This window comes from Plectropomus leopardus, chromosome 3 (assembly GCF_026936395.1).
Source record: "Plectropomus leopardus strain MGB_pleo_1.0 chromosome 3, ASM2693639v1, whole genome shotgun sequence".
Classification (NCBI taxonomy): domain Eukaryota; kingdom Metazoa; phylum Chordata; class Actinopteri; order Perciformes; family Serranidae; genus Plectropomus; species Plectropomus leopardus.
The window spans coordinates 16,588,773-16,616,004 of NC_142178.1; the positions used below are offsets into that span (position 1 = coordinate 16,588,773).

The following is a 27,232-nucleotide window of genomic DNA, read 5'->3' on the forward strand; positions in this document are numbered from 1 at the left end:
TTGACCAAGTAAATTAAGTCCAGCAGTTCACCGTACTACAAAACAACCACCACGATCAGATTCAGGTGACCAAAACACACTGAAATCTAAGAGGCTGCAACTTCTATGTCACATCTTCTTTGACCTGTTCATGTCTTTCGTAGAGACAATAAAGTTAAAGCTTTTGAGTCATGGATGTTAATACACAAAATGACCATTTGGAAATAAATTAGCCATGCTGAGTTACCTTGAATTGTTGAGGAAAATGCTCGCAACCCGTCACTGAAAACAGCAAACATATTGATTGATCGAGGTCCACGCTTAACAACAGCAGAACTATATCAAAATATCGGTCCACAAAATCTCACTTATGCATTATAAGTCTCATTTATCCAGACGTATGCACCGCACTTCCTAAACACATGCATTTTTTTTACTAAAACCATAATATTGTAATCTGTATTTTAAGAGAATATAGATAAGTTTCACTTTCAGTTCAGTTTTAAGTAGTAAGGTTTGATAAAAGCGAGTGGGATTGTACAACACAAGCTTTGTGAGATTTTTAATTTTTATTTTTAGGTGTTTTGATATGTTTTTGCTGTTAAACATGGTCCCCAATCAATCGATAAATTAATATGTTCCCCGTTTTCAGTGGAGGCATGCATAAAAGCTTTCTTTATGAATTCAAGCTAACACAGCATGATAACAATAGATATACAATTGGCCTTTTTGAGGGTTAAGTACACCTCTTTCAAGTGAATGAGAAAACGTGAATTCTCTTTTAAATGGACCAAAATACAAAAATCACATACAGCAATTAGTCAGTGTCCGAAAAAGTAGTTTAATTTTTAAAAGGTTGCCCACAGTAGCAAAGTCAGGCTAAGATACAGGCTAACAGTAGTAAAAGTTTTGGTTGATTGGAATATGATTCCAGTATGGAAAATGATCAATGCAACAAGTTACTGCAGCATGATTCATTTAATACAAACCATATTTAGAAGTTTTAAACAGATATATTAACATTGGCTATTTGTTTATATAAAGTGATTTACATGAAATTTTCTACCAGGATTCTCTGTCCAAACAGTGTAAGGCCTTGATGTTTTTTTGTTGTTTTTTTTTTAAATTAAAGACAGGAACATACAGGCTAAAAAAAGCAACCTTAACAGGCCGTTAGATATATACAGAAAATAGACTGAATGAAAGGACCATTGCATGCCCTGCACTGACGGGGTTAAAGTCTGTACCATGTTGCTGTACCTTAGAATAGAAGAAACACCTTTACCATTGCCACAAATACATGGATCGTTTAAAATACCAATCAGTTTAGCCCAAAAGCTACCAATATATCTGTTGGCCACACACACAGTTAGTGTTTAGTAAGGATACACGATACAATTGAGTGTGTATATATAACACAACATGTTCTGATTGATGAACAGCACCTGGTTTAAATTAATGTTTGACCTGCCACAATGGACACAGACACCATTAGGTCAGGAGATTGAGACCGGACACGGTGAGTACTAGGTAAACCAAGAAAGGCTTAATCATTAGTCAAGTTAGTGTCAATAACATTTTTTTAAACATGTAGAGTTTGGCCCTGCTTTAATGTAACAGATGGGTGTTGTAGTACCACTAAATTTGGCAAACAAGTGGAGCAGTTCCCTCCCCAAACCCTTCAGTCCCATGTTGCACCATCCCGAGAGGAGCTGCTGGTCGATGTACAGCCACATCAAGAAGAAGTGAAGAAAGCCTTCGATGAGTTAATTCAGAAATCCTCCATCTTTCTTTGTGCTGTGGACAGACAGAGATAATTGAAAATAATTGAATAACTATTGTAGGACTTTTCATGTAAAACATCTGGACCGGTGACATTCACACAATATTCCAGTTTTTGCCTTAACTAAAAAGACAATATTCCTTCTCTGCTGTTTTACATGGCTAATAAAAAATTATATTCCATTAATATTTCTGTTTACATGCGATCATGCCTAGCGGGCCAGTGGGCTGTGCTTGGTTTTTTGGTCAACTATTTCCAGCATGGCGTCCGGGTCACAAATGTTCTCCTTTTACAGCTTAACAGTATACTAAAATATGTTTCTGAAAACATTTGAGGAAAGAAAAAGGGAACGCAGTAACAGAACTTTGATTCATATTTGATCAGCGCTGCCTGGTTTGACAGTTTGACCACAGATCACGAGCAGTGATTCACATGATTTACAGCGGCTGTAAAGGCTCCTCTGCTCTGATTGGTTATTTTCAGTGCGCTGTGGTAGATTCTAGCGAATGCTATAAGAAGCAGCAGGAAGAGAGGAGGGACATGAATTTTTAACATTTTATCTAGCTCATGTACTTCTTGCAGAATATAGTGACAGATTCAGCAAACACGAGAAAAAGATATTTTCATAAATAACCAACTATAGCTTTGAGTGTGATGGATATAATACCCTAGCATTATATTTAGAGGGAGATTAAGCCAGGAGATTCTGTTTAAAGGAGAAATATTAATGGACTTACCCCTGTTTCCTCATTAAAGGCAAAGGTTGCATTAAATCACACTTCCATACATTTTCTCTGCACTTTACCAAAGAGTTTGGTAATGAAAATTTACCCCCGCTAGCTTCCTTAGTAAGGCAATCATGTTAATCTGAACTCGGTTGTTTATGTAAGAGTTCCAGGAGCTTAGTGAAAGAAGTATATTCTAACTAAGTCTATTATAAGTAAGTGGCAAAACAGCAAATATGTCTGTAAATGTGAACCAAGATAAACTTTTATGCAGGTCACCAATACGTGTTTTACAAGAAAAGCAAAGTGCACACAGAGGTGTACAGGAGTGTGATAAGATTAATGACTAAAGAAAAAAGCACGCAACTCGCAGATGCTGGAACCATCAAATGTGTGCCACTTTTGCTTGAAAATTGGCTTAAGATATTGGACAATCACCGAAATAGTTGTTCACTCATGTCCGTTGATCGCCTAATTGATTTATTCAGCTTTATTTGAACTAAAGTATAATTAGATTTGGATTTGAACTAAAGTATAATAAGATTTAGATTAGAAGTCATCCACAATGGTGGATATTTGCTTCTTGCTTAACAAGCGTTGATGTTAAGAAATACAATTCAGTAAGGTACAAAGCACATTACAGCACATTTAAATTAAAAAAGGCACCGAATCAAAAGCCGGAATTATTAACAAAACTGAAGGTGAAATAATGAGTCATTTAGTTAGTTATTGCATTACCAGCAACATTTTCTGTTGTCGTTTTAATACTTGTTCCTCTTTTATGGAATTTTTAAGCAAAAATGGCACAGTTTTGCTTGTTCAAGCTTTTCCAATGTCAAGATTTTAAAAAAAATTCTTTATAACAATTGTGTTTGTGTGTTGTGAGTTGGACAAAACAAGCAATCTGAAGATGTCACCTGGTGCACTGTGATGGTTTTCTGAAATATTTGTAACAGCTGCTCTGGGGGCTCTGAGTTGACTCAGTTCAGTGTATAACATTTTATAACTTTAAGACTCAGACCCCATGAGGTCTTCAACAGTGGTGCTCAATAGCCTGGACAACAGCAGCTACTTATTCTGTTCATTATTTCTTCTTATTTTAATGTACCATTACTTGCACTACTTTTGCTAATGTTCTGTCTGTATTTTTACTTATACCTAATTTTCTGTTATTTTTCAATTTTTACTATACATTGCTACTGCTTCATAATTCCACTAGCCACTCACTGCCCATGAAAGATGTGGGATGGGGTTGGACTGGGATGATAATGCTTTGTAATAATAATAATAATAATAATAATCATAAAATACTGTCTGTTTTCTATTTTCTCCATGTACCACTTATTTGTTTCAATAAAAAAGCAACACTACTATGTCACAGAACTATAATTTTTAAGCATTTGTTTTCATTTGATGCTGTTTATTTTATTTTCCTTTTTAGTGATAATTTTCAGGTAATTTTTTTGTACTAATTTGTTGCAAATTTTTGGGCAAATTCCTTTTGTGAGTCGCTAATTGCCCTCTTCCCATTTTTGACAGAAACAAAACCCAGTTTGCCCAGGATTAAAAGGGTTACAAATTCAATTAATTTTACAGAACTTTCAGTTATTTTTACTAATCACATGACTTTTCCAGGCCTGGAAAAGGTGATCAAGAAATTCCATAACTTTTCCAGCATTTATATGACCGTGGGAACCCTAAATGTAAATTAAATGTGAATGTGTAATTAGTTTTTTTCCCTGGTGTAATTAATTGAACAGCTTAACTCCCCAGCTGAAGCATCAATGAGGAGAGAAGCAGGCCTACCTCAGAACAGGGAGCAGGACTTGGGGGGTCTGAAGGGATTATCACTGGAGGGGACCCCGACCAGGAGGGGGTCCTTGGAGGCATTTTGCAGACAGAAGTTCCTCAGCTCAGCAGCAGCCTGGGACACCTGCAGAGAGAGCCAGACATATGATGATGATGATGAGAGGAAACATTTACACAGCCTCTTCTCACATGAACAGTATTTGTAATGCTCCAGCTGGCCTGCGGTCAAACTTACACAACACAACAGTCTCTCTTTTACATACACTGACTCACTGGCACTTTTTTTACATGCTAATTTGCAAGCAACGTCGCAATACAACACTGGGTGTGTCTACTATGTGACAGTTTTGAAAGGTCCTGTCACCTGTTTGGTGTTGATAGCTAACACCGAGAGGTTAAACTTTGATAAACGTGTCACTTCTCTGGAGACTTTGACACTTTGAAGCGGTGACGCTCCCCCAAAACAGACCGTGACAACTCGGACTGACAGCCGCTAAAAACACGGAAGAAACTGTTGTAGCTGCGCTTTGGTCAACCAGAAACCAGTTTATGTGTCGTGTGAGTAACTCTACAGAGCACTTTGTTGAGGCTGTGATGTAAGAGTCCGGTGTGTGTCATTTCGGCAACAGTTTGTCTCCGCCATTCAACTGTCGGTTGGCTCGGTCTTCCGTGTTTGTGTGTTGAGGGGTTCGTACCTTGATCCTCCGGATACTGGCCTCTAACCGGAGCTGCTTCACGGCCCTCTGAGCTATTATTAAGTTGTTGCTGGCATTGTTGTTGGACATGACGACGGCTGTCGGCTGAGAAAAGTTGAGGGCTACTTTCTTTAGACGGCCACCACAGAGCGGAAATTATCCCCAACTGCTCTATCCCCTGAACCCGAGTGGGAAACACTGGCCACTTGGAGCCACGCCCCCTCTGTGACAGTGAGCTATGTTATTAGACGCCGCCCCTGTCAATCAAAGGTGAAGTGAAACGCCCCCCGGTGCATACACTGGCCTTTATTATTTCCTAGAGAGCAGAGCCAGCGTGACCTTCAGCTGCAGGGTGAGCAACCACAGTTCAGTGGTTAATCTCCACTTTATTTGATTTAATTTCTTTTTTTTAAATTTTTTTTGTCATAATTTTCACATTATCATACAATGATGATATTGCAATTTTTGTGCCATTGTTTACAAAATATATACTAATACACTTTTTATGCAAATGAAATGTTTGAAACCAGCATTACATCAATACTCCGCTTTTTGTTGTTGCTTTTTCCTTTATAAACCAGAAAATATATTTAGAAGAGAAAATAAAATAGTAAAGCATCACACAAGATAAAATCTCTCCATATAAACTCAAACTAACTAAACTAATAAAGCTATAGAAATCAAATAAATGCAGTGGAATAAAAAGTACAAGATTTCACTCTAAATCTTAATGGAGTATAACTATAAAGCAGCATGAAAAGGACTTTAAGGACTCTAAGTCAAGTACAAGTAAGCCTACGTCAAAACTGTACTCATAGTCGTAGATAGTTACATTCCAACATTGCAGTTTAGTTTGGATCTGATTTCAAGACTAGGGCAACATGAAAAGCAAGAAAAATGGGACTTGATGGCTTAAATAGGAAAAAACTAATAGGAGGCTACATTTCAGTTTAAGTGACAAACATAGTAAGCATAAAAATCCCTTAGGTTAAATATAATATGAGGAGGAAAGATTTTTATTGTTAAATATATATACACATAGATATGCATATCATATAGGTTTGTACATACAGGAAACAAAACAAAGGCATCAAAGGTTAAAGAAATATCCTGATCAGGGTGGAGGTAATGTCTCAGGTATATTTTAAAAAGGTTTCTAGAGTAAACCTTCTTAGTGTGGTAGGTATGTGAGATAGGGAAGTGACTGAGAATATAACTCTGTAGCAGCCAGCCTGGTGTGGTTTCATGACTGTGACTCAGTTTTGCACAAAGGGTTTCTTCTGTGCTCATTACATATGAAATCTGCATTTGCATCAACCAGTCAGGGTAACTGACTCAGCTCAGCATGAACACACAGGATTTACATTTTTTTAAAAAAATGGGAGGCATTTCCCGGTTATGCACAAATGCCGACCTCTTGGTGGTGCTAGAGGAAAAGTCACAGCTTACTTAAGTCATTAGGAGTCATCCTCTGGAAACCATGGTTAGCTGTGTCAATTTTCATGACAATTCATTACATACTTGAGAAATCTCACTATGGACCAAAGCAATATGTCATGGTTGCAATTTTTACAATTTATTCGGGGGAAAAAAGTCTTTTCGTTTAGATAATCTGTAAATGTCTGGTAGTTTCTTGTGTAAGCAGTTCATGTGGGACCTTTTTTTTAGTAGTTTTTGTTTGTTTGTATGAATGAATAAATTAAATTAATAAAATGATTGAATGTCACCATTTCATATTTCAACAAGGTGATTTTAAACTATACATACACATCGGCTGCACAGTTTTCTGTTTAATATGTAAAATTAGATCTAATTACTAATTGATGCTTTTCATTTGAAAATGTATTATTAACCCAAATAACAGAGAAAATGCAACATAAATAAATGCAAAAAAATCTTTAATAAAGAAGTGTATATAAAGTCATAAAGTACATTCATATTCACACCAGGGCAGTGCTGTTAATACACACAGAGAAGAAGAAAAGTGTTGGTACCTTCATTTCATTATAACCACCGAAGCTTCTGTTTGATTGCTAATTAATAACTCAACCATTACAATGAGAGTAAGATTAAGGACTGATACAAAGTGTGGTGAGATTTATTCTAAAATGTAACACCAGTTTTAAAATCTTTTGTTTTATGATGATCATCTTAAAACAATGTGCTTATGTTGTTACTGTATGTTATCAACCTTCTCAGGTGACTGATCCCCTGCAGATAGTAAAGAAGAGAGAAATGGTGATTAAATCCATATAGTTAATTGTGTCCAGACATCAGCCTCTAAGACCAGTTCATTCATACTCACATATGATCGGTCCAATGGTGAGAGTGCTCAGAGGATCAGAGTTGGAGACAGAGCGAGAGGTCCTGCCTGAGCAGCGCTGCGTGGTGGAAGAAGTGGAAATAAATACCAAGTATTTACGAAGCACTAATTCTGTATTGACGTTATTGATGAAGTGAAATGTGTGACTTACTGGAACACAAAGGGAAGTCCTCCGGTCACACAGGCTGAGGCTACAATGAAGGTAAACGTCTCTGTATTCATTCTGGAGCAGGAAGAACAAGGCAGAGAAACGAGCTCGGAGAGATGAGCCGCTTTCAACTACCGACACCTGTCGCCGGTCAATGGGACACCTGAAGAGAGGATGGAGCAGGTCACTATACATCCAGACTGGTTCAAGGCATGTGCACAGGGGAGGCAGTCCCCCAACAAAATGCTCCACCTGCCCCATTAACACCAAACACAGGCATCTGTAGCTCTCAGAAAATTCTCACTTTTGATCAGTTATTGTCACTAGACTTAGACTTAGACTTAGACACGTTTATTTATCCCACTTGTGGGAAATTAACTTGTCACAGCAGCCGTGTGTACAGAAAAAATATATAAAATATCAATATATACAAAATATAAAATATACAAAAGTGCAAAAATAGGCATGTATCAAAGAAGAAGAAAAATGTACAGGTTTTAAATACAAAAATCAAAGATATACCAGAAAAAAAATCAAAGATATACAGATTAAACAAGATGCAGGGATACTCAACTTGCCCATAAATGTTTCTAGGATTTAGGACGTTTCTGGGATTTTAGTGCATTTCTTGAATTTTAGGATGTTTCCAGGACTTATATTGGGACATTTCTATGATTTAAGGATGTTTCTAAGATGTAATGATTTCTAGGAAATTGTGGATTTTTCTAGGATTTCAGGATGTTTCTAGGATTTTAGGACATTAGTGTCTTAGCTAGGACTTCTGCTGGGGAGTGAGTGGGATCTTCCACTGGTACTCTTTTTGAGAAACAAGCTCTATTTTGATGCTGTTTTATGCACTCTGGCACCTTAGTACAAAACAATTCCCACTTTGAATCACTTTATTTTTATTGTGAATTAGAAAATGGTTGAGGGGGGCACCTGGCACCCTATGGGGGGCCAGATTTGGCCCACAGACTGTAAGTTGAGTATCATTGCCATAGTGAATAAAAATGCACAAAACTGAGCTTGTTTATCAAAAAGCTTTTGACAAAAGCCCATTCAAAGCAATCTACAGCCAGGTCTGCTATAGGCTACATTAAACTGTTTGTCTGTTACATGCACAAACCATCTGCTGAGGCTAGAGAAGGACACTTACTTGTTCTGGATGAGAGGGTATTGTCTGGGATAATTCGGGTTTGATGAGTGACTGGCGTAGCAGTCCTCCAGAACAACTGCAAAGCTTAGATCTCTCTCCTGCACAGTGACGCCCACGTACAACGGCGAGCCCAGTGGCAGGGTGACCCGGCTGGCTGGATACGTCTCAGTGTAGCTGGAGTTGCGGAACAGAGACATGAAGGCTCTGGCTTTGGTGCCTGAGCCAGAAATGCCACCTGCCAGCCTGTTGAGAAGTGAAAATTATGTTTGTTTATTTTTTGCTATGGTAAGTCTTCTTTATGAGTATTTCCTTCTATTTATAACAACAACAACAACAATAATAATAATAATAATAATACTTTTTTAATACAGCACCTTTAAAAATAGAGTTCACAAAGTCTTTGTCAAACAAAGCAAAAGCAGAAATGGCCTGCATAGAAGGCAATAGAAAAACAGAAGGCTAAACAGTCCTACTGAACATGAACGAGACAAAACTAGGGTAGAGTTAGGACAAAATTAAAACAAGAAGACAAATAATGCATCACCTTGGTATTTGTACATTCCTGTCTATAGTCCATTCATATACAAACAATTAGAAAATCAATCATTAAAATGTTCTTTAAACTATATATCAGCTAGACAGTTATATAGTCTAACCACCATTCAGACTGCTTCAGTTACATTCATGCCAATTATTTCATAAAATTCAATAAAAGGCTACTTACGACAACGAAGGTCTGATCGCCACATTCAGGCTGCTGTCTGTTTCCAGGGGATACACGCAGGAGAAGGGAAGACTCACAGGAGTGGTGAAGGATGCATTGCTTATCGGGTAGATAAATAAACTATTGGAGTAGATGGCATGTGTGCTGTTGGTCTGAAAGCCAGGATAATTAAATAATAAGTTAGTTGAATGGTTATGATATCTTGAGAGGATGTGCTATCAGAAACAACATAGGAAAACTGATCAGGTTTACAGCATAAATAAAGAGAGGGTTACCATCAGTGTGTTTCCACAGGAACCTGCTGTGGCATCCACTTCATACCATACAACATCATCGCGCACTCTGAACCAGGTGCAGTTGCGGGCTGCCATGTTGCCAGAGAACGGGTCCAAACCAGATGATGTAAAGCCATGCAAATCCAGCCCCACCTGGAGTTTATCACGGGTGCAAATAAGCTGAGAAGGCTGGAGTGGAGGGCGCTGGACTGAAGAAAAAGATAGAGGGTCACCAAATACAAGTGTAAAAGCAAGGAGAAAAGATTGGAAATACTACAAAAGAGATGAGACCAAGATGAGAGCCTCTGTGAACCTTCACCTTAGTATGTAATTATGGCAAAATATTTCAAAACATATAAGGAAACCTACATTTGCAGATGACACTGGCATCTTCAACGTGACCACAGTTGTGGACCCCAAAACCTGGATGTCTGCAGTTTGTTATGGATGATTCATTTCCAAGGCAGCGGACATCGTCCAACCAGATGGGTCCACTACCCTGTCCAAAAGCTGCATTTTGTAGTGCTGAACGAGCAGAGCCACAGCCCAGCTGTCTGCACACCACATTGGCATCACTCAGGTCCCAGCCATCATCACACACTGTCCCCCACTGTCCCGCATGGAAGACCTCCACTCTGCCAGAGCAGCGGTTGTCAGAGTTGACCAGCCTCACTGGTGAAAGAGCTGAGACAAAAACACACAACATAATATTGGCGATATGAAACACAGACAAAAGATGGACTTCATGATGATGATATCTTTGAAGTACAATTATGGCCTTGCGGTTGTATGCCTCTGCGAATCAGTCAAGTTACAGTTCCAGTTCACATCCACACCTGTCTAAACTTATGTAGCCAGGACAGTAGACAATGCTTCAAATATAGAGTTTCTGCAAAGAAGCTACAAATTCTAAAGCATGGATTCTCCACACATATCCTAAAACCAGCAACAAAGAGGATTTATATGGTGTTTATGGCATTGAATAATGGCCAGAAAAATGATTTTAGAGAACATTATGATGTCACAGTGAAGTTGACCCTTTGAATGTAACTTACTTTGAGAATAAAATGTCATCACATCACCATTTTATCCTATTGGACATTTGTCATCATTAGACCATGAACTCTTGAGTTATGGCCAAAATCATGTTTTGTGAGGTAACAGTGACCTGAGCTGAGAGAAAAACATGTGCTACGATTTTATTGATATAAGACATAGATGAAAGATGGACATCCTGAAGACAATGACATCTCTGAAAAACAGTTTGATGTTTAAAATGACCAAAGCTATTTAAGGCTGCAGATAATAAAGAATAGTATATAGCACATATTTCATGTTTTCTTAACAGGTGGTGACTAAAGTCCTCTCACCTACATATTACTGCATGTTATACCCTGAGACTTCAGTGCCTTTAGCTGCGCAAACGTGTATTTACCTTCACAGACGACACCAGCATCCTCACTGTGACGACAGTTGTGAGATCCAAACCCTCTGTGTCCACACTGGCTGAGCTCTGATTCATTGCCTCTGCACATGACATCATCCATCCAGATGGGCCCTCGGCCCTGTCCAAATCGAGCACGTTGTGGTGCAGACAGGGCCCTGCCACAGCCCAGCTGTCTGCACACCACCTGAGCATCAACCAGGTCCCAGGCATCGTCACACACCGTCCCCCACTGTCCTCTGTGGAAGATCTCCACTCTGCCAGAGCAGGAGCTGTTTCCTCCGTTGACCAGGCGGACCCCCCCCTCCACTGCTGTGCTGTTGTCCACTGCCATTGTGGAAGTTTGAGCATAACTGACAGCAGATGTGTATGCACTTGGCTGATGTGTGGCTTCTAAAGCTGTGCTGTAGTCCTCTGCTGCGGTTGTAAGAGCAGCCTGACTGGCACCAGATGTGTATGCACTCAGATCAGGTGTTGGTGGTGATACTGCAGGGTCGTCGCTGGTCACCTCTGTTTCCAGTGAAAAAGTAGTGAGATACTGGTGTAAGCCAATGAGATTTTGGGTTTATAAACTGTACAATCATGTTACAAACAACAAAGGAGAATAGACCCTGGAATAGTCTTAAGACTTGAACTGATTATATCATAAAATAAAATTTGTTGTTGCAGTGAAAAATGTTTTAAATGGCCAGGGGCAGAACCAGACTTAGTAAACATTCGGGACTCAGGGTATGGTTTGGGGGGTCCGGGGGATATCTTACTCAGATATTTTATCATCATTTATTGCAGCTATATGCATTGTTTTAAGCCATTGTGATGACAAAATGCCTCAGAATCTGGACATTTAAGAAGGAAAAATCTTCCTTTAGAGCCTTCATCATATTTTGTAATGTGCTCCCATTGTCTTCACCATTCTGAAACCACAACACAACAAATGTTGATAATGACTCATTTTCAGTCCCGCCACCTAAAAAAGGCAAAACATGTCTGATATTTCTATTTTTCAAGGACAGTGTGTAGGATTTAGGGGGATATATTGGCAGAAATGGAATTTAACATAATTAGTTTTCTTTAGTGTTTTATTACCTGAAAATAACAATTATTGTGTTCTCATTATCTTAGAATGAGCGGTTTATATCTTATTATATTATATTATATTATATTATATTATATTATATTACGTTTTACAACATGTGTTTGAAAAGCCAAATAGTGTTGGAAATACATGATCTGTAACATGAAACTGTTTTATTCAGTGTTTTTACTGGTTTAAATCACCTGGTTTGTTTAATAGAGTAGGAGACTTCTGCAGAAAAAACATAAGGAAGTCTATCCAGGAGAGGTTTTAGCTGGTTACAATGTGCAATTCATTGCTAGACACCAACAAATCCCCCTAAACGTTATACACTTCACCTTTAAATTACATAACCTTGGTATGGTAGGAAAGTAGCATCAGCAGCATTACAGCTCTTGAAGCCTAGTTTGGTTATTCTACGCTTGATTAGAGTTCACCTCTCACTCTGCCTCTCACCATTACCTGCACAGTATGCAAGGCTGCATGCGGACGGCTTCACCAGTTTGTAGACGTAGTAGTTTCCATAGCAGAGCTTGACATGGATGGTGTTTGAGCTAAAATAGCAGCAGCTGCCAGCCCAGGAATTGCACGCAGCTCGACTTACAATTTTGCCTGACTGTGTGGGATGAGGTTCTGTTATCCACATCGGAGCATGGGTTCCACACCTGTTTTCACTGACACACCTTTCTGGAATACGAGCACTGGTTTGCCCCAGAAACAGGCGATACCAGCCTTGCCAGTTAACATCTCGGTCACAGTGTGTGACCTCAGTTGATGTGTTATTTGTCGAACGCCAGTCATCATGCAATTCGGTGTAGTTCTCACAGGGGTCAGCACAGCGCTGAGTCCCATTACTACCGATGCAGTCCATGCCTAGGGGACAAACAGTGTTTCCACAGCTGAACTGGACAGATTGGAAAGATGAATCTATTTTGTTCCTGGAAGAAGGCGCCAGGCACTCGAAGGAGCCTGGGGTGTTTTGGCACACATGAGGTGGGGGGCAAGGTGACTTTGGGAGGGAGCACTCATCAGTTTCCACACAGCCTCTGTCCGCTGACCAGTGATAACCTTGGCTGCAGCAAGAGGAGTCACTGCAGAGTTTTGTATCGAAGCAGGTGAGACCATCGCCTACAAAGCCTTCTTTACAGACACAAGAGGGCGCCTGGTTAGTGAAAGAGTCGCCTCTCTCTTGTGACTTCAGGCAGGTGGCTTCATCATGACATGAGTCACAGCTGGAGACAAGTGTCCCTGTGAAAAGGAGGGGGAGCGTTTGAAACATGGTATTACTCAATTTAAGTAGTTTTTCCAAATGAAAAGTTGAAAATACAGCACCCTCTTAAGACAGTAGCAGTCTCCTGGTGGATTATTAACATTATTATTAACAAGGCATGTTGAGTGGCAAAGCATCATTAAGACTCAGAGAGAGTTATTTTAAATTTGAGTCTGAATCAAAACGTTTTCAAATGAATATCTAAAAAATCATATAGTGATACAATTTTGATACTATAGGAAATTAAGTGTGGAATTATGTGCAAGACATCTATAATTTTTCATTTGGTGCAGTTATAAAAATTGGCATCTTGACATTTAATATTTAAGTAAATGTAAGAATAAATTTCTGGGATAGGAAAAATGCAACACTGATAGTGCCAAATTTAATGTTTTATCTCAAGGATACATTTCATACCAGGAGTCTTTTAATTGCAGCCCATTCACATGTGACACAAACAGGCAAAAATATCCACAAATAGTAATAAAAATAAAGTTGTTGGTTGCCTTTTTCAAAAAGTAAAAGTAAAATTACACAGTAAACATGTGTCTTAATGTTTAACCCAGGATGGTGAGATATTTGATGGTTTACCTGAAGTGATTCTTGTAAAAACCTGCAAAATTATAAGTAGCAGCAAACCCCCAGGAGCCCCCATTATGGACCACATCCACGACACAAATTTGCTGAAAAACACAAAAGAGATGTCTCAAACCAATATTTTGAAATGATGCTGCCATGCATGAAATTCATTGCACTGCCAGTCTTTGAACTCACCTTTAGAGAGACTGTGTGGGAATCCAGTGGTTGATCGAAAAGTTGAAAATGTCCCAGTGGATGAGAATGTATTTATAGGCCTGTCTGTGTGTTCAAAGGGCCAATGAAGCAATGATTGGTGAAACACATAAATGGGTCATTGAAAGCAGCAATTCATATGACATCAAAAGAGTTACTTATTAATCAAAATAATACAAAATTAAGATAAAATGCAAACAGAACTGGCACGCAAAACAAAGTCCTAAGTCAATACATTTTATGAGACTACAATCAATCTCAGGCCAGTATTGACACATAAGGGAGACCTTACCTCTTGCTCTTCATAGGTTTGCACATTCCAACATTGACGAGCCCGTCTGTAGCCTCCTTTTGTCAACAGCGGAGACTGAAAGACCAGAGAGATTATTCCGGGCCTTGTAATTTTGACCAAATAATTTATGGTGTTACTTAATTTGACTGAGCAAATTCCACTGGGAAAAAAAACATTAAGAGACCACAAAATGTGCAAATTTGTCTTCTTCTTGTGGGGGTCACAGTGATGGATGGGTGTTCTTCATTTCTCTTTTTTTGTACTATGCTCTAGATGGCTTTTGCCTTTTATTTTTTATCTTATTCCCAATATAGACTTCTTTATGTTAGATTTCTTTTTTTATTTGACTGTCAGAGGAAGAAAAAAAACCCAACCTCAGGATGCTGAGGTTGGGTTGGGTGCATCCTCCTATAGCTGCCTCTGTCGTCTATAGGAGGATGCACCATTGATTTATTATTAGATTTTTAAAAAAAAATCAATCATTTGATGATTCCCTTCATAAAGGAACATCAAGTGAATCTCAACACTTGTCAGCATGCATGCATTAAACTGACACCGCACATCCCATAAGCGGTGATTACTGTATTACATATTACTTACATACTTGACTGTGTGGCTTTTAAAATTTTTTTCATCAAATCTTTTCTTTGACGTGAGAAGCAGTTCTTGGCAGGGAACACGCCTAGAGAACGACAGCACACTAGAGTGCATGACCTTTCTCATATTCTCAGTTTGATTTATTGAGGGTTTTTTATGTTGATATGTCACTTATTATCATTATTTACAGGAATCATTGTGGCCCTTTCTGTAATTTTTGTCAGTCATATTTGAAAGTGCACTTCCTCTTTAGTGTTACATTTAGGTAAATAGTCAACCCAGTGCTTTGTTCTACAAGACAAAAGTGCCAGTAATATTCTAACAGTACTTTATGCTGGTAAGTACCTGTGTGCAATAGTAATTCAAACACTTCCTTAAAGAGTTTGACATCATTCACAAAGAAAGAAACTGTCAGTCACACAGACAGAAACATCGCTAAGAAAGTACAGTATGTTTGTGTAGCTCTCAGGATGTGTTTAAGGACATTCACTCAAACACTTTCACTGATGAGATGTCAAATCATCAAAATCAAGAGTTAAGAACAGAAGACATGGCGACAGAGTAACTTTAGACTTGGTGAAGGTTTTGATCTTGGTCCTCAGTAGATTGCCATAGTGATGACATACGTGTTTTAATTTAACCCAGTTGAGCAACATAATTGTAAGAGTTGTATGAAGAAAACATTGTGACACTCCCTCACTAATTTTGCTTGGCTGTCATCACATGATGTACGATGTGTGAACCAAATCAAAAATCTATTAAAAGTTCTATTAAATTATTGACCATAAGCTACCAGACGATCCACATCTTTATATTTTCATGGGTCTCTGATCAGGAACTGTTGCCAGTGATGCAGCAGTATTGTTAATAATTACTCAAGCTGGACACAACCGGAGGATCACAGGGAGAGGATGATGGATGAAGCACACAGACTCAGCTGACCTAAACTGCACAAACACTTCATCCTTTTGTACATGCTAATCCAGCTTGAGGATTTTTATCCGGCCAGCATACAGGTGTGGTAAAACTACTTACATAAGCTACATTTTGCAAATCTGGTGTTGAATACTCTGGGGTGTTTATTTAATGCTGAAAGAATGAAGGCTTGTATTGAAAATACAGTGATTAACGTATGTCCTTATTGCTTTCATAAAAACAACTATTTACTTTGTGCCCATCAAAAGAATTCACCCCTTTGGATGTTTTAATTTTTTACAACTGAATCAAAGATCCAATGTGGTTTTTCTTTCACAGATCAAATGAAAAACACTTAACATCAAAGTGATAACAGATCTCTGCCAGGAAATTTAACTGAAAACATATTACAGTTACAACCTTAAGCCTATAGGGTGTCTGAAGTTGCTTTCAACTTGAAAAATATTGCAAGCAAAGGGTTGTTCAGACCATAGTAAGTTTGGTAAAACTATAGGTAAAGGTCACAGATTTTACATCAGAGTGAATGTTACTCAGTTTTAATGCATGTGTTGAACATGCCTAAAGATTTTCCAGTACTCCATCCCCCTATCAGGGGATCTCTTAAACTCAGGACATAAGGAGGGTGTAAAATCAGAGGCAGTGTTGTCACAGTTCACAGATGAAAAAATCCAAGCGAAACTCCAAGGGCAGATTAACAAAGCCGAGCAAAAAAAAAAACCAAAAACAAAACAACAACCCCATAAGCACACAAAATGATATAGATGTCAACAAATCAACAAGAGGTTAGGCAGAATCCAAAAAGCAGGCGGGGCCAAAGCCGGCATGAATGAAGCACTAAGACAATCTGGCGGAGAGCTGGTATATATATATATATATATATATATATATATATATATATATATATATATATATATAGTGAGAGCTAATGGGGGAATGAGGAACAGGTGAGTCATGATCAGCAGGTGGAGTGAATCTACTGATGCAGGCAGAGGGAGCGGCAGGGTCTGAAACGACTGCAGAGTTAGAACACAATGTACAGACAAACCAAGTGAATAAAAAGAAAAGTGTTGCATGTATTCTAGTGCACTTTGTGTTTGCACTTGTTCATGCTATGCACTCTATGTCTGTTTCTGCACTATGTACTGCATGTGTTTTTATGTGACAGCCTTTATGTCCATGACAAATTTCCTCTTGAAACAAATAAGGTTACCTTGGATCTTATCTGTTTGTTGTGATGTAGAAATCACTGCAAAGCTCTGCTTGCAAGAAAAACAGTGTTGGAAGCTGCTGGATCATGGATGAATCCCTCTTAATGTTGGCATCAGAAGCTGTAGATGACATCAGTTTGCAGAGGGTGGTGCTGGGACGAATCACTTCACTTCATTATCACAAAAACAGATACACAAACACAAAAGCATTCATATAACAATGTAAACATTTATTTTTTTTGTCATTTTGATAATTAAATTAAAATAATTTTGGCAACCCTTCTTCACCAACATAAAAATAAGAGAAAGACATCACCTTACATAGATAAATAAAGCAACTCATAATGACAGGAGCCGTACGTGTTAGCTTTTCTGCTCTATTCATCATTTACACAGCTGTCGTTCCTCTTCCTATTGTGTTAATTCAGACTTGGTCTCTGGAATCTCATCTATCACCGTCAGCCCTAAAATATAATAGAGAGAGTTCTCTGTTTCTCAAAAAATAAAAAAACATAAAAATTCATATATTTGTTCTCTCTATCGCCTCCTTCATATAAAAAAGCATAATATACTTTAAAAGTATATAAAAGACTAAAAAAACACTATTAGACTACTGGTCCAGTGTTGTTGTGCAATGGTAATGTAGTGCCGTAATTTCAGACATCCCATAATGATTCCCAAACTCAAGTTTAGCCGTACACCACAGCGCGTGAATCAGTTGTCGGGAGGTAGTTCGTCCCTTTTTCACTTCATAACAGCCCAGTAATCCCAGATCAGAAGTCTCATTAATCAGTGATGGCGAGCATCAAACATCTCCTCTCCAGTCTGTGGTTGGGTGGTGTTAGTGTTAGTCACGGAGGAGGCTCTCTGCCTCCATCTGCAGCGCCACCTCCACACTGTTTGTATACCTGAAGCCCTGCAGGTCGGCTGCTAGGAGGACCTCCAGAACAGAGGGCTAAAGATGGGAGGAAGACAGAGACAGTGTGTGTGAAAAAGACACAACAATACAGCAAAATGTATGTTCTTCCCTCTGTTTTATGAGACGGAAATTCTGGCCCAAAACAATATTTATTTCGAAATGTGCACCTGCAGTCTGGAAAAGACCAGCAGCACTTCTCGTAGTTTAAACTGCCTCAGCAGGTCCCTGAGCTCGCTGATCACTGTGTAATCTATGGTGCTGACATGATGGCAATCCAGGACCACTGACCTAGGAGGACTCGCTGGGGGGAGACACGTTAGCGGGAGACAGACAGGGAAGTAAATAAGACTAAAAACAGAGATCACTGCACATTACTGTAAATATCCTCTGAACAAAGATAGATTTTTGAACAAATTGTTACCCTGCAGAGCCTGAGTGTGTATGATGTGGCTGAGGTACTCTGTGGCAGGAAAGCTGAGTCCACTGCCCAACTCCATCACCAATGCACCGTGATCAGTCACCTGCACACAACAGGAATCAATGTTAACCTCGAAAACAATCAAGGCCACCTCACATCACATAAAATCAGAAATAAAACAAAGAAGAAGCAACAGAACATGTCACAAACCCTTTATGTAGACACATATCAGGTAATACATTTTGATATTTGATATTTTGATATAGTTATATATATTTCTCTGAACTCTGGAGTGCTGCATTTGAAATGTCTCCACGTGAGCATCCACCAAAGGTAAGGAATGTGGACAAAACATCATTAAAAAATGTAAAACCAATGGTTATTACAGTAATAACATCGAGACTCTGTTGTCTTTTTTTGGGCTAATCCAGTGATATAAATTCCTGAAAAATGCTACTTTTGGAAACAATACTTCGAACACAAGCAAATGCCCACTGTGTCTTTACAGAAGATAAAGAAAGCAACATTTGTTTGGTGGAATTTAAAGGCTTGATATGTTTCTCTCATAAGGTATAACACACACTGCTCTGACCGGTATATTGTGTTACCTTTATCTGAGGTCTTGCAGCGTTGTACAGCAGCAGGGCTCCAGATACAGCCACACCTCCGATGATGCCGTACTGCACCTGCCAGAAACTCATCAGGAACGTCACAACAAAAGGCAGCAGGTCCAACTCTGAGGGAGACGAGAGAGCATGAGACCACAATTAAACAAACAAAGAGTACACGAGACACACAGTAAAAAACACAGAGAGGACACCTACTGCGTATCCTCCACATCTTAGCCACGACACGATAATCCACCATGGGAGCTACCGCACAGATAATAACAGCAGCTAGAGACGCTTTGGGGATGTAGTAGAAGGCCGGCATGAGAAACGCCAGGGAGAGCAACACTATCACACCTGAAACAACAGAGAGAGAGAACGAGAGACTCAGCAGAAATTAAATCTCAACACACACACACACACACACACACACACACACACACACACACACACACACACACACACACTCACAAAATAGAGAGAGACAGAGACTAGGATGTCAAACAAATATATTTTTTTAAAAAAGCGTTTTTTTTGTTCTTCCAGGTTATGATCTAAAATTGAAAAATACACAATAAAATAATCCCTTTTTGTGTTTTCATTGGCAAGAATTGGCTGGTGATGAAGTCCCAAAACCCAGAGAAAACTTCTTTCATGTAATGATGAATTCAACAAGAAAAGCAATAATATACATATTGGAGGTCTTTCACCTGATGAATGTTTTGAGCATGCACACACAAAATCCTTTAGTTCTTTTCTGACTCCTAAACCACTGTTCGCATAGTCAGGAGAGAGAGGGAGAAGGAAGCACTGGGAACTGTACAAGTGTGGATAACAGGTGACAGCACAAACCACCACAAGAGGGCAGAAGAGAAAATCGAAAGTGTCAGGACTCACTGGTGACGATTCCTCCAGCTGGAGTGCAAACACCAGTCTGGGAGTTCACTGCTGTCCTGGATGTGAGGAGAAATACATGATTCTGTAAATATTAGACAACTGAGCTCTGTCTATCTTTCTGTCACTCTCTCTCATGCACAAAGACGCACCTCCCAAAGCTGCCAGTGACAGGGTAGGCTGACACAAAGGAGCCCATAATGTTGGTCACACCGATGGCCAGCAGCTCCTGGTTGGCATCAATTCTGTAATCGTTTTGACTGGCTGAGGAGGAACAAGAAGTTAAAATTAGTGGGCAATCTAATGAAACACTCATTCTTCCACTTTTACAATTCATCCTATGGAGGACATCATGGCAATCCATCTGTAGCTGTTGAGATATTTCAGTCCGAACCAAAGAAGTGAACTGACCAACCGACAGAGCGCCAATGCCATGCTGCTGGTGTGGCTGAAAACACTTACCAAAAGCTTTAGCGATAGCAATGCTCTCCAGCAAACCCATGAAGGGAATCACAGCAAGCCCTCCTCCAAAGCCCTGCACAAAAACACACACACACACAGAAAGCTGACGGGCTACTCAGCTGCTGTTCTCGTGACCTGGAAAGGTTTTGGGAAGTGAAAGTTGTGATTCATATTGAAAAAGGATTCCATGACCTGATCCTGTCTCCGGCCTCGTCCCTCTGCTCCTTACCTCAACTATCTCTCCAAAGGAGACGATGGTGCCGTTGGCTGTGGTGTCAGAGGTGGGTGGAGGCCTGAATGGTGGGAGCCCCTCGGTCGTTTCCCCAGTGACTGTAAACACGGGATGACCGTAAGCGTTCCAGGAAAATGCTATCACAGATGCAGCCACGACCACCAGAGCGTTACGCACTGACAAAGACAAAGACATGGAGAAATTGGTGAAAGAGCACACCGTTATAGATAACAGACATAAGAATGTGCATGCTAAAATTTCTGCATGTTTTCAGCTATTTGTTGAATCCTATTTAAAACACTATCATTGCTGTACTTGCAAGTAAAAAGGACAGAGACACACACAACAACCACACAGTTACTGACTGGTGGCAATAGTCCAAACTAGTTTCCTGGAGAATTTTGAGCAGGCAGATGCATCATCATCATCACTGTCTTCGTCGTCAGAGCCCAGACTCGTCTTCATGAACAGCAACATGATCAGCAGAGAGAGGCAAAGCACACCCAGCACCACATCACCTATCCTGGCCTCTGGGATCTTATAGAAAGTGTAGTAAACCTCCAGGAAGAACTCGTGAGGAACGCCTTGGAGTCCCAGAATATTCTAGAAGAGAAATGATGGTACTGCTATCAGCTAAGCCCACTGACAAGGAGAAGAGTCAACATATAACCATAGCAGGTCTTTGCTTTTTAGATACAGTTACTATCCACAGTAGTGGAGGTGGCAGACCGTGATATAACTGAAGTAACTGTTGAAGCTGCTGAGCTCTGAGGAAAACAGAAAGTGATTCAGTTAACTTTGTGAAAATAATACCACTTGGAAATGCTAGGGAGGAAAAATTGTCTGTTTCAACTTCAGCTGAACAAGGGAGTAATTTTTTTTTAAAATGTTATACAGTCTCACTTTAAATAATAGAAATGGTTCAGCTGTCTCCCAATTCAACAAAGACTTCATATAAAAACTCTGCTCCTCAATCAGAAAGTTTAACTTAGACTCTCACCATTGTATTAACCGGCTTTTGCTGTTCCGAATAAAGATTATGAACACTATCAGCCACTTCTCTCTCTTTTTTCACATTACACTTATTATCTTGAAGATTTTCATTTAAATAAATGACTGTTAAGTCATTATCTAAGGTAGCACAGTGATGACTGAGTTTATGGCCCACTTATCAAAGTATTGTAGTATATATACAGTACTTCTGCAGTATTATGAACTGCATTAAGTCACTGCTAATGGACACCAAACATTTAATACTGCTGCAGCTTCACATTTAAAGCATTTAACTGGTGAACCACAAGTTGACTTGTTGATATCGTCGCAGGAAATGCAATGTCTTTGTCAGTGCGATTAGCACTTATCGCTATCGTCGATAAAAAATACGACTACAAAACAAGACAGCACGTAAGTGTGAAATATTGCAGTAGTATCTGGCACCCCTGAGGTGTTACTATGTCATTACTGCAGTAATGGAAGCAGCAGCAGCAGTGAGCTGTTAGATGAAGAGCTGCACACCTCCAACTTGGTGAGGTAACCAACTCCTTCCTCTGTGACCTGTTGTCTGCAGAATCATGCTGTGTGCACCTGAACCCACCTGTTCAAAACTACCTTTAATGTTAAATTTTGTGCTGTATTATGTATTATTATTATGATTTTATTTGTACTCTTGTATTTTATCTGTATTCTTTGATCCTTTTTACTATGTAAAGCATCTTTGAGTTCCCTGAAAAGTGCTCTATAAATAAAATGTATTATTATTATTATTATTATTATTATAATAAAATCAAGCTATGGCTTCTCACAGAATAACGGAAAAATACCAATTATTGTCTGACGTCCGTTTTAAAACAAAAACAGTTTATATTGCCGCCCCAGAACTCTGTGACCTTCTGTATTTTAACCACATTTGCTGTTAGAAACAAGACTTGAATACATGAACACGTATTTATTTATTTATTTAATAACTTATTTCTTACTTTAAAGAATTGTGACCAAAATATTTACACTGAGCAGAACAGTTTCCAGTTGAAACTGACTTTTACCTCAGTTTACCATCTGTTAATGGGTGCATGATATGCTACCTGTTGATTTTGTCGATGTGTGTCATTTCTGTTGCTGTTTGTGTGTGTGTGTGTGTGTGTGTGTGTGTGTGTGTGTGTGTGTGTGTGTGTGTGTGTGTGTGTGTGTGTGCATGTACAACTCTCACCTTGACCTGGCCAAAGCCAATGGTTACTGCAGCAGCACAAGTGAAGCCTTTTATGACAGGGAAAGAGATGAAGTCCAGCAGGAAACCTGCAGAAGACACACAAAGTAATGAATGATTTACAGAGTCATGGCACTGATAAAAAAAAGCACAGTTTAGATCCACTGATTTCACAGAAAATAGTGTGTGCGGTTACGTTCAGGAAGTCATAGATGTGGTTGCAGTAAGTCCCTCTTGCACTCACAATCTAATCTCCTGTTTCCACAGTCTCTGCAGTTTGTCCCTTAACATTTATCTCTCTCTTCTAAACAATTCCTCATTAATATTGTTATATTATTATATCAAATTTTTGATACAAACCTCAGTCTAAATTCTACGGACTGGAAGATGTACCGTTAAATATCATTGCTTTCGGGTAAAAACAATGTGTCATATTGTGAATTAAAACTCTTTGTAACTTTTTGTGAGCTCCACTTGGCTCACGAGTGTCGACTAAAATTAAGACAAAAAATCCAAAACTGGTATCACAAGTTTTCCGCATGACCTCAGCAGCCCTCCATAATCACCTAATCTCAGTAAAGCCATTAAAGCCTGGATGAGTCCACAGAGGAGGCTGAGCAGCACAGCTCGGTGTGGCTGCCCCCCCACCACGGAGAAACACAGGAGGGACATGATGGCCGTGGGACCAAGTGTCACGTCCTTAGAGGTCCCCAGGAGTGTGTAGATGAACCCCCCCATAAAGGCAGAGTAGAGTCCGTACTGTGGAGAGAAATGCTTTTAGATAAAATTTCAGATATATTGTCATCACTCAAAATGTGTTTTTCTTATTGTTGCTTCACAGTTTGACACTATAAAGATTTTTTCCTGTTTGTCTTCTGATGTTGAGAGGTGTTTCTGTGCTCCCCTTAAATCTGACTTTACCGCATTGTATGAGCAGGATACTGTGACATCACAACTAGTTTGGAAGCAAATCATGCAACTTTGACAAGTGTGATGTGAAAACTTGAAAACTCAAATACACATCAAATGAGAATGGACTTCACAGTGAAGTAGGAGACACGCTGTGCCCAACATTAAAAGAAATACTTCACCCACAAAATGAGTATTTGTATATCAATTATTCATGTAGTGTTACCTTACATTTGTGAAGTTAACTTTGTTTTTCTCAGACGCCTCCATGGAAAACAGGACCACATTTAACAACAGCAAAACTAAAACAATATGTGTCCACAAACTCTCACACAACTCATGCAGTACAATCCAAGTCTCGTTTATCCAGTCATTACTCAGACCTTCCCAGAGACAAACATTTTGACTGAAAAAAACCCTTAACATCGGAGTCTGGCTTTGAAGAGAGCATACATAAGTTTCACTGTCAGTCCAGTTTAAAGGTTTTAGTGGAAATGCCTGTGTTTAGGAAGAATTAACCAAACAGCTGTGAGAGTTTTTGTTAAAGGATGTTTTAAAATATTTCTGCTATTGTTAAACGTGGCCCCCAATCAATCAATAAATCATTGTGCTTGATACACAAATACACATTTTCCTGTAATGAAATATTCCTTTAAGTTTTTGAAATGAAAAATATTAGCAAACTCATAGATTCAGGACTTTACAATGATGGAGATGGAATTGATGTGATTTCCAGAGTTGTTTTAAATGTCTTAAAACATGTCCGGAAGGGATCTTTAATCCAAACGACTTTTTTCAATTTATGGATTACTCATTTGGTCGATATAATGTCAGAAAAAAAAGGGAAAAACTGATCACATCTTTATATGTCTTGTTTTTTCTCCCACAAACAACTCAGAACCCACAGATATTCAATTTGCAAAGAGAAGACAGCAAATCCTCACATTTGAGAAAATGTCTGGCATTTTTGCTTAAAAATGACAACTAACTGTATCCCAAAATAGTTATTGAGTAACATTCAGTCAATCAGTTAATAGTTGCAGCTGTTATGACAGATAAATAAAGATGATGATCTTTTAGTGAAAGCATAAGCATCAGTGAAAACCACAGTGATACAGGATGTTCTTGATGGACTTTGTGATTTCAACCTGAAAAGCAATCGAACTAAGGGACAAAACATATGGAGGAGAAGCACATTTCACTTCTTTTGCATATGTAATTCCTTCTGGATGTTTTAATGGACAGCAAGAAACTAGCAAACACCTTATGGAAAGTAAGAGGAATCCAAATGAAGTACAACTTGATAATTGAACACAGCCTAGCAGAATATCTAAAGTAAAGAGTTTAACCGGATTCACCTGCACAGGAAGGCCGGCGACTTCAGCATAAGCCAGCGCCTGCGGTACAGTCGTCAGCCCAACAGTGAGGCCTGCGAGCAGGTCCATCTTCAGCCACTTCAGGTTGTACCTGGGGAGCCAGGAGAGGATCGGCAGCCAGGCCTTCAGGGTGCCGTAGGAGCAGCAGCCCCGGGCTGACACTCGGCCCAGCAGAGGCTGGTCCATTACTACAAGAATAAGAACCTGGAGAGGAGGAGGATGACAGAAAAGATGAAGAGACAGCTTCAAGTGCACAAAGTGACGCTTAACATATTCAAATGTGTGCATGAGTGAGCTGATTACAGAATAAAAGCCACTTACACAAATCACTTAATTTTCCTCCTCTGCTTTAAATGTCACTCATAAACTGGAAGCGTCGCTTGCTTTCTCTGTCTTTGGTTTACCCCTTTTTTCCCCGCAGACACAGCATTCAGGGAAACACAACAAAGATGGGCTCTGTGTGCACGCATGTGTCAGCTTCTCTGAGTTTTTTTCTGGATATAAACACAGCACATCAAAAAATGTGGATGCCATGTCCTCAGATGCATGCTGTGATCTGTGTGGGGGAAAAAAAGAAGTCTTCAGTCACCTAACTTGAAGGCTTCCACGATACCTGAGGACAGATATTCTCTATGTCTTTGCGTGACCCTCGACCTCAACGAGCTTTAAGGTCTTTATAATCATATGGTGATCATATGACAGTTAGTGCCCTGCATACCCGTCTCCAACCAGAGATTGTTTTACAACATCCACAACTTTTTCTCCACAATCACCTACTGCACAAGCCACAAAACACCCTGACAGAGAAACATCCCCACACATATTCCCCAGTCTTATGTAAAATACCATTATTCTCATCTTACAGTGTGCTCTCCCATTGTGCCCTATAGTGTGTTTTGGTTACGTTGGCTATAATATTCTAATAAAAAATGATTAAACAATAAGATGTTGCAATGACAAAGAGGAAGACCGTTGAATGACTTAAATTAAATAACTGCGTCACTGTAAAAACAGAATGCAGTAAATTTAGATATTATAAAAGAGATGGATTTGAAAATAACCACCATAGAAGTGAAAAGAATTTAAAAAATATAAATAGAAAAATAATGGAGCAGAACAGAGGGGGATAAAATCAAAGACATCAGAACAACATTGAAAAACAAGGCAGTAAAAAATAAAATAGAATATAGCTCAAAGGCAATGTAAAAGAATAAAACTGAAAAAAGAGAATAAGCAATACAATAAAGTAGAATAGAAAAAAGAGAATAAGCAATACAATAAAACAGAATAGATAAACAAAAGAGAAGAAGAGATTAAAGCAGAAAAGGCAGCATAATTGAATACAAAACACAGCAATAAACAGAAGAAACACTTTGCGAAAGAAGTGAAGAGAATAGAAAAAGCACATAGAATAAAAACACCATAATATGGCTGAATGTGTGGAACAGAATAGAAAAGGACACAATATACAACACAGAAAAACAATGCAATAAAATAAAACCGAATAGAGCAAAAATTAATAGGATAAAACAGAAAAACAAAATAATATAGTAGATTAGAGCAGATAAACAACACCGTAAAACACAACAGAAAAGAAATACAACACAATAGAATAGAAAAGAAAAGAATAAAATGAAGTGGAATGAGACTGCAGAAAGGCAACACTATAGAGTAAAACAGACAAACAACATTATAGTACTGTAAACACTACACAATGACATGGAATAAAATAGAAAAGCCAACAGAAGAACAACAGAATCCAGCAGAAACTCCTACTTAATCTGACGCCCTCTTCTTCATCATTCCCGGGCTCTGCTGTGATTTTCAGGCTCTTCTCTTTTAAGGTGCTGCTGTGTTACTTCCCCTAAAAGCCATTTCCTAAAACTTGTCATTTTGCCTAGAAAGCGCGAGACACAAGTTCCTGTTTTTCCACCCTCACGTGATCGCTGTCATGTGACCGCGTGTAGGCGGGACTTAGCT

General features: G+C 39.0%; 3 protein-coding genes across 5 annotated transcripts; all 3 read right to left on the reverse strand.

Moving 5' to 3' along the window:
- Positions 1-800: 800 nt before the first annotated feature.
- Positions 801-5,197, reverse strand: LOC148189956 (guanine nucleotide-binding protein G(I)/G(S)/G(O) subunit gamma-10). Its single transcript, XM_088075745.1, has 3 exons — positions 4,992-5,197; positions 4,294-4,420; positions 801-1,776 (listed from the first exon to the last, which is right to left on the reverse strand). Exons 1-2 carry the CDS (start codon positions 5,079-5,081, stop codon positions 4,295-4,297), a joined length of 216 nt encoding a protein of 71 aa, XP_087931871.1. The 5' UTR covers positions 5,082-5,197; the 3' UTR covers positions 801-1,776; position 4,294.
- A 1,675-nt stretch (positions 5,198-6,872) lies between these two features.
- On the reverse strand, positions 6,873-17,370 carry LOC121942564 (uncharacterized). Of its 3 annotated transcripts, XM_042485810.2 has the most exons (13): positions 17,234-17,370; positions 14,491-14,565; positions 14,181-14,264; positions 13,998-14,089; positions 12,599-13,384; positions 11,053-11,571; positions 9,987-10,301; positions 9,618-9,826; positions 9,343-9,494; positions 8,619-8,861; positions 7,466-7,625; positions 7,297-7,372; positions 6,873-7,202 (listed from the first exon to the last, which is right to left on the reverse strand). In XM_042485810.2, the coding sequence occupies exons 4-13, from the start codon at positions 14,071-14,073 to the stop codon at positions 7,165-7,167; spliced, it is 2,574 nt and encodes an 857-aa protein (XP_042341744.2). In that variant the 5' UTR covers positions 14,074-14,089; positions 14,181-14,264; positions 14,491-14,565; positions 17,234-17,370; the 3' UTR covers positions 6,873-7,164. The 3 variants fall into 3 exon arrangements, with proteins under 3 accessions (XP_042341744.2, XP_087931872.1, XP_087931873.1); XM_088075746.1 differs by lacking the exons at positions 14,491-14,565; positions 17,234-17,370 and having other exon boundaries at positions 14,181-14,281; XM_088075747.1 differs by lacking the exons at positions 14,181-14,264; positions 14,491-14,565; positions 17,234-17,370 and having other exon boundaries at positions 13,998-14,106.
- A 70-nt stretch (positions 17,371-17,440) lies between these two features.
- slc26a11 (solute carrier family 26 member 11) lies at positions 17,441-27,180 on the reverse strand. Its single transcript, XM_042484655.2, has 15 exons — positions 27,029-27,180; positions 25,574-25,808; positions 25,235-25,456; positions 23,534-23,726; positions 22,971-23,056; positions 21,130-21,367; positions 20,762-20,940; positions 20,533-20,605; positions 20,223-20,334; positions 20,074-20,129; positions 19,393-19,533; positions 19,177-19,304; positions 18,572-18,671; positions 18,318-18,451; positions 17,441-18,186 (listed from the first exon to the last, which is right to left on the reverse strand). The coding sequence occupies exons 3-15, from the start codon at positions 25,436-25,438 to the stop codon at positions 18,079-18,081; spliced, it is 1,752 nt and encodes a 583-aa protein (XP_042340589.1). The 5' UTR covers positions 25,439-25,456; positions 25,574-25,808; positions 27,029-27,180; the 3' UTR covers positions 17,441-18,078.
- Positions 27,181-27,232: the final 52 nt, after the last annotated feature.